This window comes from Empidonax traillii, unplaced genomic scaffold, assembly GCF_003031625.1.
Source record: "Empidonax traillii isolate 1590-97213 ecotype Southwest subspecies unplaced genomic scaffold, ASM303162v1 scaffold15:size5535645, whole genome shotgun sequence".
Lineage (NCBI taxonomy): Eukaryota > Metazoa > Chordata > Aves > Passeriformes > Tyrannidae > Empidonax > Empidonax traillii.
This window is the reverse complement of record NW_020955208.1, coordinates 1563580-1580463: the sequence shown is the minus strand read 5'-3', so window position 1 is coordinate 1580463 and position 16884 is coordinate 1563580. Positions and strand designations below refer to the sequence as shown.

The 16884-nt window shown below is 58.0% G+C and overlaps 1 protein-coding gene across 1 annotated transcript; it reads right to left on the bottom strand.

The window, feature by feature from the left end:
* Positions 1-5694: 5694 nt before the first annotated feature.
* Positions 5695-10695, bottom strand: TSPAN1 (tetraspanin 1). Its single transcript, XM_027893608.1, has 8 exons — positions 10660-10695; positions 10458-10522; positions 9113-9319; positions 8613-8687; positions 7803-7901; positions 7267-7413; positions 6712-6795; positions 5695-6472 (listed from the first exon to the last, which is right to left on the bottom strand). The coding sequence occupies exons 2-8, from the start codon at positions 10512-10514 to the stop codon at positions 6419-6421; spliced, it is 723 nt and encodes a 240-aa protein (XP_027749409.1). The 5' UTR covers positions 10515-10522; positions 10660-10695; the 3' UTR covers positions 5695-6418.
* Positions 10696-16884: the final 6189 nt, after the last annotated feature.

The window sequence follows — 16884 nt, the reverse complement described above, 5'->3', positions numbered from 1 at the left end:
AGTACACCTCCCTGTCACATCCATGCAGCAAGAGATCTCTGCTGGTGTACCCCAGCCTCAGGCAGGGATGCAACGCTCTGGCTTGCCTTTGGGAGAAGGAGTTGCTGCTCAGACCTTTCTCTGTGGTCACAGGGGCTTTTCCCCTTCATTTTCTCACTGTGAACTGAGCATCGGGGTCTACACTACACTAACTTATTTATTTATTGCTTCTGGGAAGGGGGTGGATAACAGGAAAGCAACATGGAGAGCTGGCAGCCCCCAGCCTGTGCAGGAGCAGTCATGGAAGGTTTGTCCCTTGTTCCCCTTGCTCCATCCTCTGCTCCCTGCCTTCCTTCCTTGCCCACATTAGGAAGGAAAAATTGCAAACGAGGGAAATCTCTTTGGCCAAGGTGATCCCAGTGCAGCTCTAGTGTGACTGCAGGGACTCTGACCCTTCTGGCCCTTGCATGCCTGCCCTGGCAGCAGGAACGGGATAGATGCAAGAGGGGAACAAGAGAGTGCAGGGTGGCATCCCAGAGCCTGCAGCACCAGTCTGGGCTTCAACTCTGCCCTCCCCAGCACTGCCCTTCAGAGGGACTCCAGTCTGGCAGCCAGTGGGCAAGTGTCCCCTGCGCTGGCCCTCAGGGTAAAAGAGGTCTTTTTAGAGTGATGGAAAAGGGACTTGGTTTCTTTTTGGGGAAAGTAGCTTGCTCCCCATGCCCTGCTTTGGAAAAACTTCCATGGCTCACCATTACCCTTTCCTTAGCATCCCAAGGCCCAGTTTCTCTTCACCCTCAAAATAAATGAACCCCCTTTCCCTTCTCTGGCAGGGCTCAGGATTGGCTTCCTCCCAGCTCTTCTTGGGGCTGGGGAAGGTGGTCCTAGAGGAAGGGAATGGCTAAGCAAAAGTTCCTCTGGTGCCAACCCTGCAGTGACCAGGGGGCTGTGGGTCTCTGCTGTCAGCGACAGCAGGACTTGACTGGTGGGCGTCATCTCCCTTCTCTGCAAACCTCTCTGGGCCTGCTGGGTGCTGTTCCCATCCTCCCCATTGCCCCAGCAAGGCTCTGGGGTGGCAGCAGTGGCAGGGCTGGGTGTGTGGCATCACCAGGGTTTGCCGCTTTCTGAATCGAATTATTTTTTCAAGAGTAAACGTTGCAAAGCTGTTGAGCCTCGTGTGTTCCATCGCCGGCCTCGTGTGCGGGCCAGGGCCAGGCTCCCTGTCTCCTGTGCAGGGCAGGCCTGGCCATGGGCTAACAGTGGCCCTGGGCCTGTGCCAGCAGAGGTCCTCCGTGCAGTGCCAGGCGGTGCCAGCGCGGCTGGCACGGGTTTGTGAGCTGTTCCCTCCTCAAGCTTTATCACTTTAATCTTCACTACGGAAACTTTGACGAGCTGCCTGGTGACTGCTTGGCGTAACCAGCCCCCTTGTTTCCTTCAACACCTCCAGGTACTGATCCCCTGAGAGCTGTGACTCATCACCCTCGTGGCCATTCCAGATTTCTGCTCCCATCGTGGGACAGGTGGCCTTGGGAGGGCTGGGGATGTACCCATTTTGGGGGCAGAGACTACAGGACACAAATGAAGTGGCAGTGGGAGAGTGTCAGCCACTGGCATGGACTGGCTGCAACCTGCATCCCAGACTGGCTGCCTCCTGCTCCCCTGCTTGGTCCCTGCAGCCAGGCTGGGCTACCACCCCTTCCTCAGGACCGGGCACAGCCCTTGACAGAAGCTTTTTGCCAGGTCCCAGGGTCTTGGCTTGGCGATGCTGGAGGGGGTCTCACCTCCTGGCAGCCTCCCCCTCTGCCTCCTGCCCAAACCCTTTGGTGCTGAGCCGCTGCCAGGGCACCACAAGCAAGGGGAGGATCAAGCTGCTGGGTCTTCCCTAGGGCAGAGCCCTGCAGGGTGCTGTGGGCTCAAGTCTGACACCCACCCTATCATGCCCACCTCGAGGAGCCAGTATTTGCAAACTGCTGTGTTCATAGGGGCCTCCCCTCCTGAAATGGAGGCACGGTGCTAGAAACAGGTTAACCCCTTTGAAGGAGGAGCACCTGTGCCAGGCTGATGGAGAGCCCCAGCTCATCACCCCCAGGTGATGGTGATGCCAAGGCTCACTGCCCAGGGGACTCAGTCCCTGGGAGCTTGTTAGATAAGCCAGGTCGCTCCCTATCCTGTCCTCTTTTTGGGGTCCTGCTCCCTTCCTAGGACAGCCCGCTGATGCTGGAGCATGCCCAGCTGGCCAGGAGCTGGCTGGGGGACTGGCCTGTCACCTGCCCTCCCTGGGAAGCCTGACCCCTCTTTCCCACAGCTCAGCCCCCTGAGCTTTAGCTTGTCCTGCTCAAGTTGTGGTTCCCAGGTCTCTCCTAGCCCCTTGCAGCCCCCCCAGCCTGGCCTCCCTGGCTTTGTGCAGCCCTACAAAGGAGAACCTGTCTGGGCTGCTCCACGTCCCAGGAGCTGGCTGATAATTAAACAAAAGCAAAATAGCTTTGGCATGAAACTTGACCTTTCCAGAGCTTGTGGGGGGGTGGGGAGTTTTGCATAATTTCTGGTGGTGTTTATTTTTATGCATTTTGGTTTTTTGCCAGGGATCTCTCTGTGCTGTGGGAGCGGGGAATCCCTGTGCTCTGATGATGATGGCTGACCCTTCCCCATGGCACATCAGTCCCTCTGTGCCCCACAGATAGAAGGAACACCCTCCAGCCAGTCTTCCAGGATAACAGATCCAGAGGATCTCTAGGATGGAGAGATCTCAGCACTAGAGGGATGCTGGGTGTGCTGACCCCTTCCCTGCATGGGAGGAAGTCAGTGATGCTATGCCCAAGCCACTTGCATCCCAGTTCAGGAAGCTGATCCTAAATTTTCAGCACCCTCTGCTTCATAAAAAGTCCTGCAATGCCAAGGTGCCCAAACTCTTCCCAGGAAGGGACCCTGCTTGGCTTCTCCCCTTGATCCCAGCTGCAGCGGGGGGGGTCATCCTTCCCCTGCACCCAGCCCATCCCTATTCCTTGTTGCGCTTCCCGACACAGGGCTGCCACCTCCTGTGCCCACGCCCAAGGCTGGCAGCGAATTAATCTTCAACTGGGTACCCAGAATTGTTGCCATGATGGTTATTGTCCCATGTCCTGCCCAGCACAGAATTAATGATTAACACCCCAGGTTCAATGTCAGCTCCTGCCTGCTGCCTTCTGAACAGCCCTTCCATCGCCTCCTCTGATATCCCCACAAATAATCAGGGCAGGGAGCTGCCTAGGAAGCACACTTGGGGTAGTGTCAGCACCCAGGACAGTTTATCTCTGAGGCATGGAGGAAGAAGAGGAGAAGGGGACCAAAAGAGTAAGGCTATGCCAGGGAAAGTGTGCATTGCCTCACTTCTTCCCCTGGGCCAGACCGTGCCCTTCGAGGATGTCCTCTCCTCCCTAATCCGGGAACATCCTGGCCAGGCTGTTGTGCAGGCGGGGGAAATTCCCTGCAGAGGGCACTCCTTAGGTAGCTGGTGCCACATGAGTTTGCTTTCGCATCTTAATTTACTTCTTTTATCAGCACAAACCCAAAGAGGTGCAATTCCTCCTTCCTCTCACGTACCTGTCCCCATTATGACAATTCCCAGGAAGGAGGGGGCGGCTCCTTTCCTAAATCACCCAGTGCTGAGCACTGCCAGGGATTGGCACGTGCTCTGGCAGGCCCAGGGCGCTGACTGCTCGCCCAACATCCCTGCAAGGGGGACTTTACCCTCCTGGCCTCCCTCACCCTGTGTTGCAGGAAGAGCAGAAGAGCCCCCACTCTGGCACACACCCAGGTACAGCAGGTGTTCGGCCATCTCCTGACGTCTTCCGAGGGGCAATAAGGAAGTTTCTGTTTCCTGCCATGTGTTCCTTGAGGACCTTTCGACCTCGTGCTTCCATGGCACAACTGTCAGCTTCTGGGGTGCTGCCAGGCACCCCCGGGGTGCCAGTGTGGGAGAATCAGACAAGTCTAAGGGGTACAGGGTGCCTGGTGGCACCCATGTGGGTGGGTGGGCTGAGATGTGTCCTGGGGCTGGTGATGGGATGGAATCTCCTCTGGAGAGCTCAAAAGCTCCATTGGTGCCTGGGCAGTGGGAATTGGAGAGAAGGGGCACAGTGGGGGCACAGGGGAGGCTGTGCCAGTCTGGCTTACCCTCCACTGCTGCGCTTTCAGCTGCCAGTGGAGCCAAAAGCCTCAAAGGGCAACTGGGAGGAATTGCATCCGGGAGGAGAAACTGGTCCTTCAGGTTTTCCCAGCAGGCAGAAGGAAGGAACAAAGCCAGTGGTTGCAGGGCTATTGACAAAACTCAGTGCCACAGAAACAGCCTGTCCTGCCCCATCGAAACCCCAGGGCCAGGAGGAGGTGGGAAGACAGAAGCCATCAGCTGGTCAGACACCACCTCCAAAGCTGCTGCTCCTCCCCACGGGGGTGATGGTGGGAGGGTGTGTGCCAGGAGCCCGCTTTGCAAGGCAGCCCCACCAAGAGGGAGCAGAGGAGGACATGGCCAGCTGTGCCCAGAGGTGCCTGGCTCTGTACCAACTGGCTCCTGGGCACCACGACACCTCTGGGAAGGGCTTTGGGCAGTGCCAGGCTCCAGACGGCTCCTAAGTCCATTGAGAGTGAAAAGAGGCATAAAAGCCCTGACATCACCCATGAGGTGACAACGGTTTATGGTGGAATTGGGTAATTCACCTATACAGTAAGGATATAAGGTTATTTCCTGGCAGCTTTCCCCCACACCTTGCTGTGGGGCAGGGCCAAAACCCGTGTCCCCAGGGCTGAGTCACTCAGGGTGAGGAAACGGGCGCCTGTGCCCATCCCACTGCCACCAACGTGCTGGACGGTGCCAGGGACATGCCAGACCCCAGTGAGCCACGGCAGTGCCTTTGTGCAGCCCCGTACCCGGTGCAGGAGCTGATAAGGGGGTGCCATGGCAGGCACGGAGCAAGGCAGTGCAGGGGGAGGCTGTTTGCACACTGCTAATCACCCCGGCCTTCAGCACCACCCTCCCCCAGTCCCTGTGCTCTGCCCCACAACCAGGAAGCCTCACGTCAAAAATAGGGTGAAGCGGCCCTTGGGAACACCCACCCCCCAAACCACCCACCCTGGCCTTACTTTTGAAATGGGGCAACTGAGACAGTGCAAGCAGATCCTCAAGGGCAGAGAAGGAGCAGTGATGGGGAAAGAGGGTGGCTGGAAACGCCCCCAGCCCACCCATGACCCCCCACACATCGAGGGAGTGCCTGTGCCCCACACAGGCAGTGTGGGACAATGCTGGGGATGGAGATGCTCAGAGATCAGGTTGGCAGGATCCATCCCTCCTCACCACCCCATTTCGGGTTCCCTGGGGCTGATGGGGACACAGGAACACCCCAGCCAGCCCTGCCTTTCAAGCCAAGCTGTTGCTCAGCTCATGAACGGCTGCTTTGAGCAAGCAGTGGCTGCTGCAGAGGGAGGGTGGGTGTAGTGCTGGTGGTGGCCCCCACCATTGCCCATCTGTTGTGCAAACACTGGGCTGCTTGTTTCCAAGCACCTGAGCAGAGGAGGAGCCGCAGGCAAGGAGGGCAGGCAGCCTGAGGGCAGGGCTGTGCTGCCTGCAAGGACCTGGAAGGAAAGGTGGGGGAGACTCAAGGCAGCTCCCACTCCTGTACCCTCCCGAACAAAGGGTATTTATTAAAGGCAGCACCAGCATCAACTCCAGAAAATAACTTATTTAATCCAAGATGAAAAATTTATTTGCATTCCTTTACAGCATGGCTCACCCATGAAATGACACGAGGCACACAGGGGGCAGCCCCAGCCCCAGTAGGGCCAGGGACCACCAGGGCTGTCTTCATGCCAGGGCAGGGGCAGAGACCAGCCAGCCCCTCTTCCAGGGGACAACATGGCAACAGGGTCAGTACTAAGAGAAAATGGGTGCAGGGGTAGATACCTCACCCTGTGAGGGTGTAGTTTCCACCTAGATGGTGGTAGTTACCTCAGTAGAGGGAAGCAGGGGGCCAATAGGCCAGCTCCCTGCCCTGCCAGCTCCCACTTAGGTGCACACTGGGGACAGCGTGGCAGAGGTACAGCACCCACCTGCAAGAGTTTTACAAGGCATTGCTGTGCCAGTGCCAGATCAGCAGCCCTGAATGGCCCCGGTGCTGCTTTATCTCCTGCTGACATCAGCTAAACAGACCAAAACAGCTTCTCCCACCCCACCCCCCCTCCTTCGAAAACCACCCCAAGTCACTATGTACAGACTCAGTGTGCCGTATCAGTACAAAAATATACACAAACTCTACAGATCCCAGCTCAGTAGATCAGAGTACAGCTATAAATCACAGTGCATAGGACAGCATCGAGATCCAGGGAGGGATGGGGTCCCCCCCACAGGAGGATGGCACGCCACGGGTGCACCCCAGCACGGGCAGGGGGCAGATCATCTTCCTGCCTCGTGGGATCACTTCTCGTCCAGCCGACAGTACAGGTACATGGAAACCGCCATGGCTGCAATCTGGGGGTGGCAAGATGCAAGTTCAGCCCCTCTAAATGTGCGTCCTCCCTTCCCGACGTGGGTTTGAGTCACAGCCCACCATCCCCAGCACACCAAAGAGAAAGAGCTGGATGTGCCCAGGCAGATGGTGCTCCACGGGGCTGCACCAGCCCCCTCGGCCACCTAGGCTGGTGTCCCAGCCCCACCACTCACCTCCAGGTACAAGGAGGAGGTAAGCACAGCAGTGCTCAGGCACTCACCTCCAAGGCACCGATGCCAGCTGCCACGCCACCCGCCACTCCCGCATTAGTCCTGATTTCTTCCAGGATCTGGTCGAAACAACCCTACAGGAGGCAACCATACAGGTGAGGATGACCAAGAGGGGGCAATGCCCCAACTGCCAGGGCACAGCATCCCCAGAAAGGGAGGTACTCTTCTCCCACCCAGAGAACAAAGCCTTGGAGAAGGTCTGGGGGCTTCAGGGAGCGACTCAGCCACTTCTCAGGTCAAATATTGGGGCAGAAGGTGAGCAGAAGAAGGGAAGGCAGGGAAATCACCCCAAAAGGCAGATTTCTGGGTGCTGGGTTCACACCTAGCACCAGGCATCCCACTCTGCTCCCTTTAGGGCCAGAGCAACAGTAATAGCTTTGCTTGTCTCTGTCAGGGCCACCACAGCATCCCCCAGGAGTTAAACCCTATGGGACCGCCACGTCCGGAGGTGGGCCTGGAGCTACAGGACACGTCTCCATCCCTGTGCCCAGGCACATCCCAAAACAGGCTCTGCCAGAGGGCAAGAACCACCAGCGTGTCCGTACCGTCACATTCTTCTCTGCGGCTAACGTGGCGTTGCACACCGAAGTCGAGTTAACAAAGCCACAGCACTGGTGGGGGTACCTCTCATATTTCTCATAAAAGACAGAGTCAGTGAAGTCTGTGTAGTTATTCAGGCCACAGCAATGGACCTAAGAGAGGGAGAGAGAGAGAGGAAGGGATGGGAAGAGCATCCTTCATGTCTCCCTCCAGGCTCCGACACAATCTGGACCCCACTGCCTCATGGAGGATGTCACCCACCTCAACCCAGCTCTGGCAGGGTGCTCAACAGTCATCTCAAGACCAGGATTTTACCCTACACACCATCACATACATCTCTCACCCCAGGTATGGGACCACTAGGTGCCAAAGCAGGTAGTTCCCAGGCACCGGGGAAGCTGACGAGGTGGGGACAGCTCAGCATGTCTAGGATTGTGACAGTGTTCCCATTCCCATCCCAGCAGCCCACCCAGGTGTGCACCACCAAGCTCGTGTTGGGAGGATTCTGAACCACAGGTGAGGGTCCCGGGGCTCAGCACACCTTTGTCATGGTGGTATTCCAGATAGTAGTGAAAGTCTTATCCTCCCCGTACTGCTCCTTCAGGACAGGGGTCACCACAGCCGACAGCAGCGACTCTGCCTGGAAGAAGGGGCAGAAAAACACCATCAGAGAAGGTCCTGGGGAGCACCACAGAGCCAAGACCCCCCATACCAAGTCTGAGCCTATGGGGAGGAGACCAGCAAGACCCAGCACGGCCAGAAGTATGTCACACCATGTCCTTTTGACCAGCTGAGAGCTTGACCCCTTCCCCACTAACCAGTGCCTTATGGCACCAAGGTCACTAACAACCAGTGAGTCATCTGATAAGCAGTGTTAAGTGAGGGAGCCAGGAATGACGTTTGCCCTGCGGTTCACTTCTCTAGTGCCTAATGAGGCAGTCACCTCTCTCTCCAGGTGGTTCCTCAGCTGCCTAATGAGGGGTTGAGTTTGCTCAGCATAAGGCATTAGCAACTTCCTCTCCCCTATAGCTCCTACCCTCAGAGATGGAGAGGAGTCAGGCCTAAGCTGGTGATGGACTGAGGGGCTTGAGAGGAAGAAGACTTGCCCTAAAAACAAAATGAGGGTTATGGTACAACAGGAATCCCTGTTCCCACCACCCTCATCCCAGCCAGGCTACCCTAGCCTGCCCAGGTAGTGGGTGCCAGCAGTGACCAAGATTCCCTCTGCAGCAGTGCCTACCCCTCAGCTTCCCCATCCACAGGCAGCACTGCCATCCCATATCTCCTGTTTTCCCAAGGGGTAGAACATGTCCCAGATCCGCCCAACCCAAGACTCAAGCATGCCACTCACAAGACTCGTGTAGACCAGAGCCACCACAGCAACAGCAACTTCAGCGATGAAGATGATGAGCACCACTGAGAAGAACTAGGATACAGCAAGGGGAAGTAGGTCAAAGCCACAGCCAGAATCCTCAGGGGCCCCAGGAACCCATCTCTTTCCCCAGGGCCACAGGATCTCGGGGCTCAAGCCCTCCTGCCTCATTGCCTTCAGCTCTGCTCCAAGGCAGAAGGAGCACAACCTTGGGGTTCTCCAGCCCTCCCTCTGCGTGGGGCTGAGCTCTCTGGACACACTCCAAGAGAGACTACTGCTCAGCACCACCTCCTGCCTCCTCTCACCCTTTCCACAGGCAGAGTTTGAGTCTAGCACTGCCTTTCCAAAATCCACCCAGACCACCACACACGGAAACATCCACAGAGCACATATCCACGGTGAAATCTGTCCATCAGATCTCCCCCACCACAGACCCAGCTCAAACAAGGCTTAATAAGAAGGTTAAGTCAGGTCCATACCATCATCAGGAGACACTTGCTCTCCCTCTGGGCACCATAGCACCCGAGGAAGCCGATGATCAGCAGGATGGCACCAAGGACGATGAGAACATAGCTCACATTCACAACCTGCAGGACGCTGGAGGAGAGCACCCCAAATATATCCACGAATGACTCTCCATCCACTTTGACCCAGATGCCAACTCCTAGGAGGGCCCCGCCACTGAGCTGGGAGGAGAAAGGCAATGTCAGCTTCCAGGTAGGCAAGAGATCTGCTATTTGGGGAAGGTCCTGGCACAGGTATTTCTTCCCTCTGCAGTTTTTCACCACACCAAAGCAAGACTTCGTGGCACTGCGGGCACCTCAGGGCATTGCCACGGCACACTGGGGGTGTCCAGGTGTAACACACCCCTCCACCAGCACAGCCTCTGTGTGGTGTCACAGCTGCCCCCTTCCCCCAGCCCAAGGGGTTTCAGTGCTGGCAGTGGGGCAGCCAAGCCAGCAATGCCACCAGCCCATGGCACGTGACCCCTGAGGGGCCCACACGCCAGTGCAGACAGTGGCCACCACCACCCTGCCACCAGCTCTGCCACCCAGGGCAGCTGCCCACCCACCTGGAGGAGCAGCTGAGCAGCCTCCACGTCCCAGACACTCACAGACTCCTGGGCAAGGTCAGCTCCAGGCTGCCTCCCTCTTGTCCCAGCCCTGCCCTCTCAACTTTCCCCACCACCCCCAAATCCTAGCAGGAGCTTTAAGGAGGGAGTGTTTCACCCGGACAAGCCTGGAGGCTCTGCACCCCCTTTCCCAAGGCTGGTATCCTACCACAACCCCTTCCAGGTGGCTCCATTGCTCCTGCAGAGCCAGGGCTCTCGGAAGTTCCACTGCTCTCTGCCCTGGGTGTGAGCGAAGCCTGCGTGTGCTCTGGAAGTACCCAACGTCCAAGAACCCCAAAACCCCAGACCACAGTCACACACCTGGGCTGCTCATCCACAGAGATGGGGCCAACAAGCAGGGACCCAGCAACCCCCCCTGTTCTGGGGCACAGAGCTTCAGCACAGCAAGGGACACGGGCAGCTGATGCAACAGCCACTGTCCCCAGAGCCCAGCACAGCCCTTTCTGGAGTAAAACCCGCCCAAGCTCAGGGCTTTATCCCTCAGTTTGGTGCCAAAGACCAGACCAGCGGGATCCCATGGGCACAAGTCCCACCTACACCCACCTCCCCACACCCTCGGCTCCATCGCCCAAAGAAAAGAACACGGAGCGGCAGGAGAGACGAGCCAGACGGGCTGAACCCACCCCACACCCGGCTCAGGGCGCCCCCCGGGACCCGCTCCCGCAGACCCCAGCCCCCGGGGGTGCACTTACAAAGATGGCCAGGTTGAAGAGGATCATCATCACCTTGATAAAGGTAAAGAACCCCATCTTTGCACCTGCGGAGAGTAGAGAGGTTACCGGGGGAAGCCCCCACCTTGGCACCGCCGCTGCCCTCCCGCAAGAGGGGCCCAGCTCCCCTCCAGGGAAGCCCGGAGGAGTCCCTCCGGGCAAGGAGGGACGGAGCACAACCTACCTGGACGGAAGGCAGATCCCAGCAGCACCACCTCACCTTCCCCAGCCGACTCTACCGCCGCCACCCTCCCGCCGCTGCCCTTTAAACGGGCGCGGCCCCGGGGCCGCCCCCGCTGCCGGACCCCCCCGCCCCGTCCGGCCCCGCCGGGGCCATCCCCTGCGGGTGTCCTGGGCATCCCGGTGCCTTGCTGCCCTCTGCAGGGACGGGCTAGCCCGGACGGCTCCTGCCCGCCCCCATCGCCGCGGCCTCTCGGCGGGGCCTGGGGGATTTGGTGTTCCCCGTCCCACTGTGGCCGGGAGCTGACAACCCCCGGGGGTCGCACACCCCGCGACCCGGCTTAGTCCCGACCCGACAGAGCCCCGCGGAGCAGGAGGCTGAGACCTCTGCTATGGGGACTTCAGGAGGCAACGATATCAGCCCCAGGGGGACTTCACCCCATGGTGGATGCTGCAGCTGTGGGGGTACCACTTGCTGCCCTCCTCCGCAGGCGGTCAGCAGCTGTGCTTGGGATTTTCCAGCTGTGGAGGGCTCCAGGAGTCACAGCCCCCCAGTCTCAGCCCCCCGGGCCACAGCTCCCCCCTCTGCCACCCGTGGTTGAGGCATCCCATCTGCCCAGGCTGATTCTGTGGGTGCCGCTGCTGGTCCCCCTTCTCGGGACCACCCAGGCGGGGATCTCTCAAAAACCCAAACCTCCAACACCCTGGGCGAAAAGAGAAGCGGGCAAAGGAGGGCCCGGGGGGAACAGCTGCACAAGCCGGTTTACAAAAAGGAGAAGCCAAAACTGTACGGGCCGTCCCCAACTGCTGCACTGGGAGGTGGCTTTTTGCCGGCGGGGACACAGCAGGGTGGTGGCAGAAGAGGACAGTGACAGCCGTAACAGATGCCAGCGCTGGAGCAGGTCAGCAGAGACCTGCCATCGCCTAAGGGCTGCCAAAAGTGATTTTCTTTGGAAAGATACTTTGAAACAGGGCTGGTTTCCCACAGAGGAGGGCTGCAAGAGAGCCACACAGCACACGGCGGGGGAAGCTGCCCCCCCCCAGGCCTGCCCCTGGCGGAGGTCCTTGCTGGTCCAGCAAAACCTCTGGGGCAGGAGCTTGTGCTGGTCCCCTCCCCGGCACCCACAGCGCATCCCTTCAGTTTGTCATCAGTCCAAGAAGCGATGCAGGAGGCAGGGGAGAGAGATCTTATCCTGCAAGAGCAGGCAGGAAACCAGTCTCTGTGTGCTCTGCAGGGAGCCCACGCCCAGCTTCTCCGAAACCCCACAGCACATTCCCTGCCTGGCCGTAATGATACATTTCAGCAGGATGAAGTCAGCCCCGCTGGGCTCCAGCCAAATCCCGGTGGTATTTGGGGGAAGCCTCTAACCCTCCCAGGCACCCTGAGTATTAAGGCAACCCGTGCTGCAGGTGGGGGCTTCAGCCCTCTCCCCCTCACTGCCTGCAGCCTCAGCCCTTCCCTGAAGCAGCTGCTATGAAGCTGCTCAGAGTGAGGGATCCCTCTCCCAAACGGGACTGCTGCTCCTAAATTCAAATGAAGACCATCCTATTGCCCCTCTCCCAAAAGTTGCCCCATCCCAACCTGACCCTATTTGCTGCACGCAACTCCCCCCCCCAAAAAAAAAAAAAATTTTGGCAAATGCGCAGATACTTACTCTCCTTCCCAGTCATTCCCAGCCACAGGGAAAACCAAGGGACAATTTATGGGCTGCTCCCCTCACCTCCCCAGTGCCACCGCCTGGGGCTTGGCCACTCCGCAGTGTCACCCCACTAGGGAGACAGGGCTGGATTTTCTGGCTCTCCAGGAAGGCCTGACCTGACCACACAAGGACGAGCCCAGTGACATTTCCACATCCCTCCTGCCCAGCAAGGCCGCTCCACCTCCCTGCTGTCCCCATCCCATCACACAGCCTGCTCCTCCCTGAGGATCCCCTTCCCCGAGCACGGGGGATGCCTCCTCACCAGGGCATGGGAAGCAAGGCTCCTCCAAGCCACCTGGCCCTGGGAAGCTGAGAGCAGGGAAGTGGCCGTAAGTGCCCACCCCTGAGGTCCTCTGTCCCCAGCCTGGCTGCTGGCCCATGCCTGAGGGAGTGTAGGAGCCAGGCATGGTGTCAGGATCCGGCCATGGTGTCTGCAACCAGCCCTGCCTCTTGGTCTTTTCTTCAAGGAAAAGCTTCAAGCTCTGCTCCAGCCTCATCCTTCTTCCAGCTTCTGAGCTCTCAAGTGCTGAATTTCCACCCTGCTGATGAACCTGGCCTTTGGCATCCTCTGGTTCACATCCAGGCACACAATGGGCACAGCCTCCCCTGCATTGGCACCCTCCTACCCAGGGCCTCAGCAAGGCAGCACAGGCAGCTGATGGGTGCTCCGAGGAGGCATTTTGGAGCAGCCATCCCTCCCCCTCCACAGCACATTAGACAGCAAGGGTAACAAAGCATCTGCTTGGGAATAAGTGGGGAGAAACCTAAACTGGCGTCTCTCACCCAGCAGGGCGGGAACAAGCCCTGGACAAGCCCTGCAGCTCAGCCCCATGCGTGGATTAGCAAATGCAAACGGTCCTGATCGATCTGACACTGAGGTGCCCAGGGGGGTGCTAAGCCAGCCTCACTTGGCTTAATACAACCACGGGGGCTCAGCTGGGCACAGGGGACATCCCCCTCGTGCCTTAGTTTCCCTCGTGCTAAAGCACTGAGTAAGAAACCCCAAGCATCACCAGCCTTGGAGACCAGCCAAGCCTGTGATTGACACGATTTTTGGGTAGCTTCAGCCAGGTGAGTCCCTTGCAAAGGGCTTTCACGTGTCTATTTTGGGCTGGCAGTATCTATCCAGCTGTCTGTCCAGCATCCAGTCACCTGGAGAGTCTGGATGCATGGACACACTGCAATGTGCCAGAGATGAACCTGACTTCGGATTTGCAGATGTAAGTTACTGAATGTTGCAAATTTGTGCTGAATTCATCACTTTCCACCTCCTGATGCAGAGAAATAAATATCTGCGGCAGCCAAAAGTTTCTGATGTCTTGTAAATGACGTATTTCAGTTCTCAGCTTCGAAAATTCCAAGGCTTTTGGCTGCAGAACTGGGGAAATCACCGATTCCTCCACCACTGGAGGGACTGGGCAGCAGGACCACACCGATGTCCCTGCAGCTGCAGCTCCTGTTTCAGGGGAATCCTCCCCATTTCCATGGCTACGTGCAAAACCACAACTTGAGTCCAAGACACTGGATCTGCCCCATCTGGTGCCACAATCTCTGCCATATGGGACCCAAGGGTGTAAATACAGAGGTGATGGGGGGGGGGGGCTGCAAGTGTGTCCCAGCAGTGCATCCCTCAGTGTAAGGATCTGGCCCTGTGCCTTGCGTAGCTGATGTTAATCATTATGCTGTTTCCAGCTGTGTGTTAATAACGCAATTAAAGAGGGGCTCCAGGAGACCTCCCTGCCTTTGTACCGGGCTGAGCTTCTTCCCATGGGCGTATCCCCCGCAGTGACTCCCCCGGTGCCTGCCCTGCCCTGGCTGCCTGCCCGCACCCCTCCGGATAACATTTCCTCGTTTCTCACATGTGTCCAGGCCGGCAAATCCCTCCCGAATTGATTAACGAGGGCCATGCTGAGGCGCCAGCTGCCGTGAAGCCCAGCCGGGCAGGTTCGGGGATGCAGAGGGCTGCGCTGCAGGGTCACATCAGGACAACTCCATGTCTGAGCGCCGACGCTCCGGGGGCTGCTGCAGGCGAGAGCCGGGCTGAGAAACCTTTGCCGCTGTCTCGCCTGCGAGGATGGCCGGGGCTGTGTGGTTGATGGAGCCTTCTCCCACCAGGGAGACCCTTTCCACTGCAGAGTCGGGGTGCAGGACCTGACCCAGCTCGGGCAATGCTAGTGCCCGCTGCCCAGGGAGGTGGCACAGAGGGGCTGGGATGCCCTGGCAGAACCCATTCCGACAGCTCCTGACACTTGCTGTGCTGTGAAGCTTCAGCCCTGCCGAATGGCTCAGGGAAGAGCCCTGGGAGTGCCCCCAGCCTTTCTTTATGTTCCTTGGGTTTTCTCCAGCATCTTCCTCCCCAGGGCTGAGGTAGCCCCAACTTGGTGGTGGTGACAGAGCATGGCTGTGGAATCATACAGCTCCCAGCTGCCCGGGGGTGCCACGCTGGGAGGTTGTTTCAAGAAGCACTTGGCTCTCCCTAAACCAGAACCCACAGAGGCCAGAGCTCACTCCTGGGCACCCTGGGAGAAAAGCAAGGGAGAGGGAGTTTTCCTGTTCCTGAAAGAGAAGAGAAAGCGAAGCATGGAGCTCTCCGAAGGGGGCAAACAGAGATGAAACTAAAAGAGCCTACTGAAATGTCAATGGAAACCTAAACCTTTTCTCTCTGTTTTCTTCAGCTGGGAAGGACTCAGCCCAGTTCTGCAGCCTCACGTTCTCCAGCCAGGCACGTTAACAACTCTATTTATGCTCTATTTATTCACAGTGGATAACTTCCCTGGGCGTGAGCATGGGCAGCACGTCAAAGGCCGGACAAGAGAGCACTGGGCAGCTCCGAAAGCAACGAGGGGAGCAGCAGGACCCCTGTGACTTTGGGAAGGCCAGGACAGGCAGTTAAGGTGGATGCAAAGCATCCCCTGCTCCCACCAAGTGTTGTCCCTCTGGCCAGGAGAGGAGAGAGGCTACAGCAGGGCATTGGGACCCCAGTGAGGAGACACATCACTCTCCTCCCCTTAGCCCCATCCTGGGCTGCAGGGACACTGAGCAAAGGGGGGCTTGAAAGGAGCCATGGGGTGCAAGGAGCAAGGAAGGCTCCTCCTGCACACTCCACAGAACACTTAGGGCGAGGCAAGCCAAGGCAAATCTCTCATCGCCATGAGTGCTGCTCATTAAGCCAACGAGGACGGGTCTGTAGTTAATCAGAGCCTGACAGGCAGCTCCTCTGGCTCAATAAACAGCAGTCAAGGTCTGAAGCACCTTTTGCTTCTTCACAGGGTGCTCCCTGAGGGCTCTCTGCCCACCCTGGGGGATGTGCCCAGCTCTGGACTGGAGTGGGGTGAGGGTTTGAATTAACCGTGTGGGGTGACACAGGGTGAAGGGCAGCCCAGGATGCAGAGTTTTGGGAACAATCCTGCTGCAGTGCAACTGGAATGGGGTGTAAGGGGTGCTCTGAGGGTCCCTGGGAGTCAGGGCAGGCTGGGGTGATGCTCAGCCCCATCCAGTGGCAGGGTAGTGGGCAGTGGAATTTGGCTCCAGCAGGAGATGGCGCCTTTGTGTTTGGGGACCCTGAGGTACATCAGGAGGGAAGGATTGCTGCTGCTGGAAAGGAAGGATCCCACTTGGCATCCTGAGAAGGGGAGATGATGTGTGTCATGCCAGAGACATGTGTGCCATGTCTCCTGCCCCAGAGCCCCAGGACTATGTTAATTCCTGGCCTGTATATAGGGTTTATCCTAGGATAGGATGGGTGGTAATAGCGGATGGTGAAGTACCCACCAGCCTCCCCAGCCCTAATCTTCTCCCAGGAGGAAAACACCTCCTTGCCTTTCTCCAGGCAGCCCCTTGAGCGCTGGCACCATGATCAGCATGGTTGACTTGCCAATCCCAGTGGGAGACTCTAGGGAGGCCAAGCAGGGCTTTAGACACTTGGCAAAACCTCTTCATCCCTGATGGGGCACAGGGAACACGAGTGGGGAAGCACAGCTCAGGGGAGGGCAGTGTGTGCCTGTTCACAACCAACTCCGACTCCGTCCTGGCAGCCGCAACAGCAGCACGGTGCCAGCAGAAATGGGACGAGGGAGAGAAAAATCCCTTTTAATCCCCAAAGACCAGCAGCTGGGCTGGATCCAGCTGGGGAGGGGGCCAGTGGGGACTGCATGCTGCAGCTGGGGAGAAATCCCTCAGGATGCTGCTGCCCTGTGCCGTCAGGCCGTGTGCTGCAGGGAAAGGAGTTGATGAAATCATGGGTGAGAAGGGCCCTACACCTGCGTTGCTCTGCTGGCCCGTCTGTCTCAGTTTCCTCAGTTTTCCCAGCACTTGTGATTCCTCCTTGGACTTTGTGCCACCCACTGCGCTGCTCCCTGCAGCGGCCTGGATTCAGCCAGTGTGCATTTCCCAGAGCCTGTGTTTTAGGTACCATCTATTTTTAGGATGTCCAACCTGCAGCAAAGACAAGGAGCCACGATCGTTTTGGAGGAGTCAGCGTGAGAAGCAAGGATTTAAAAAAAAAAAAAAAAAGAAAAGAAAAAGAAATA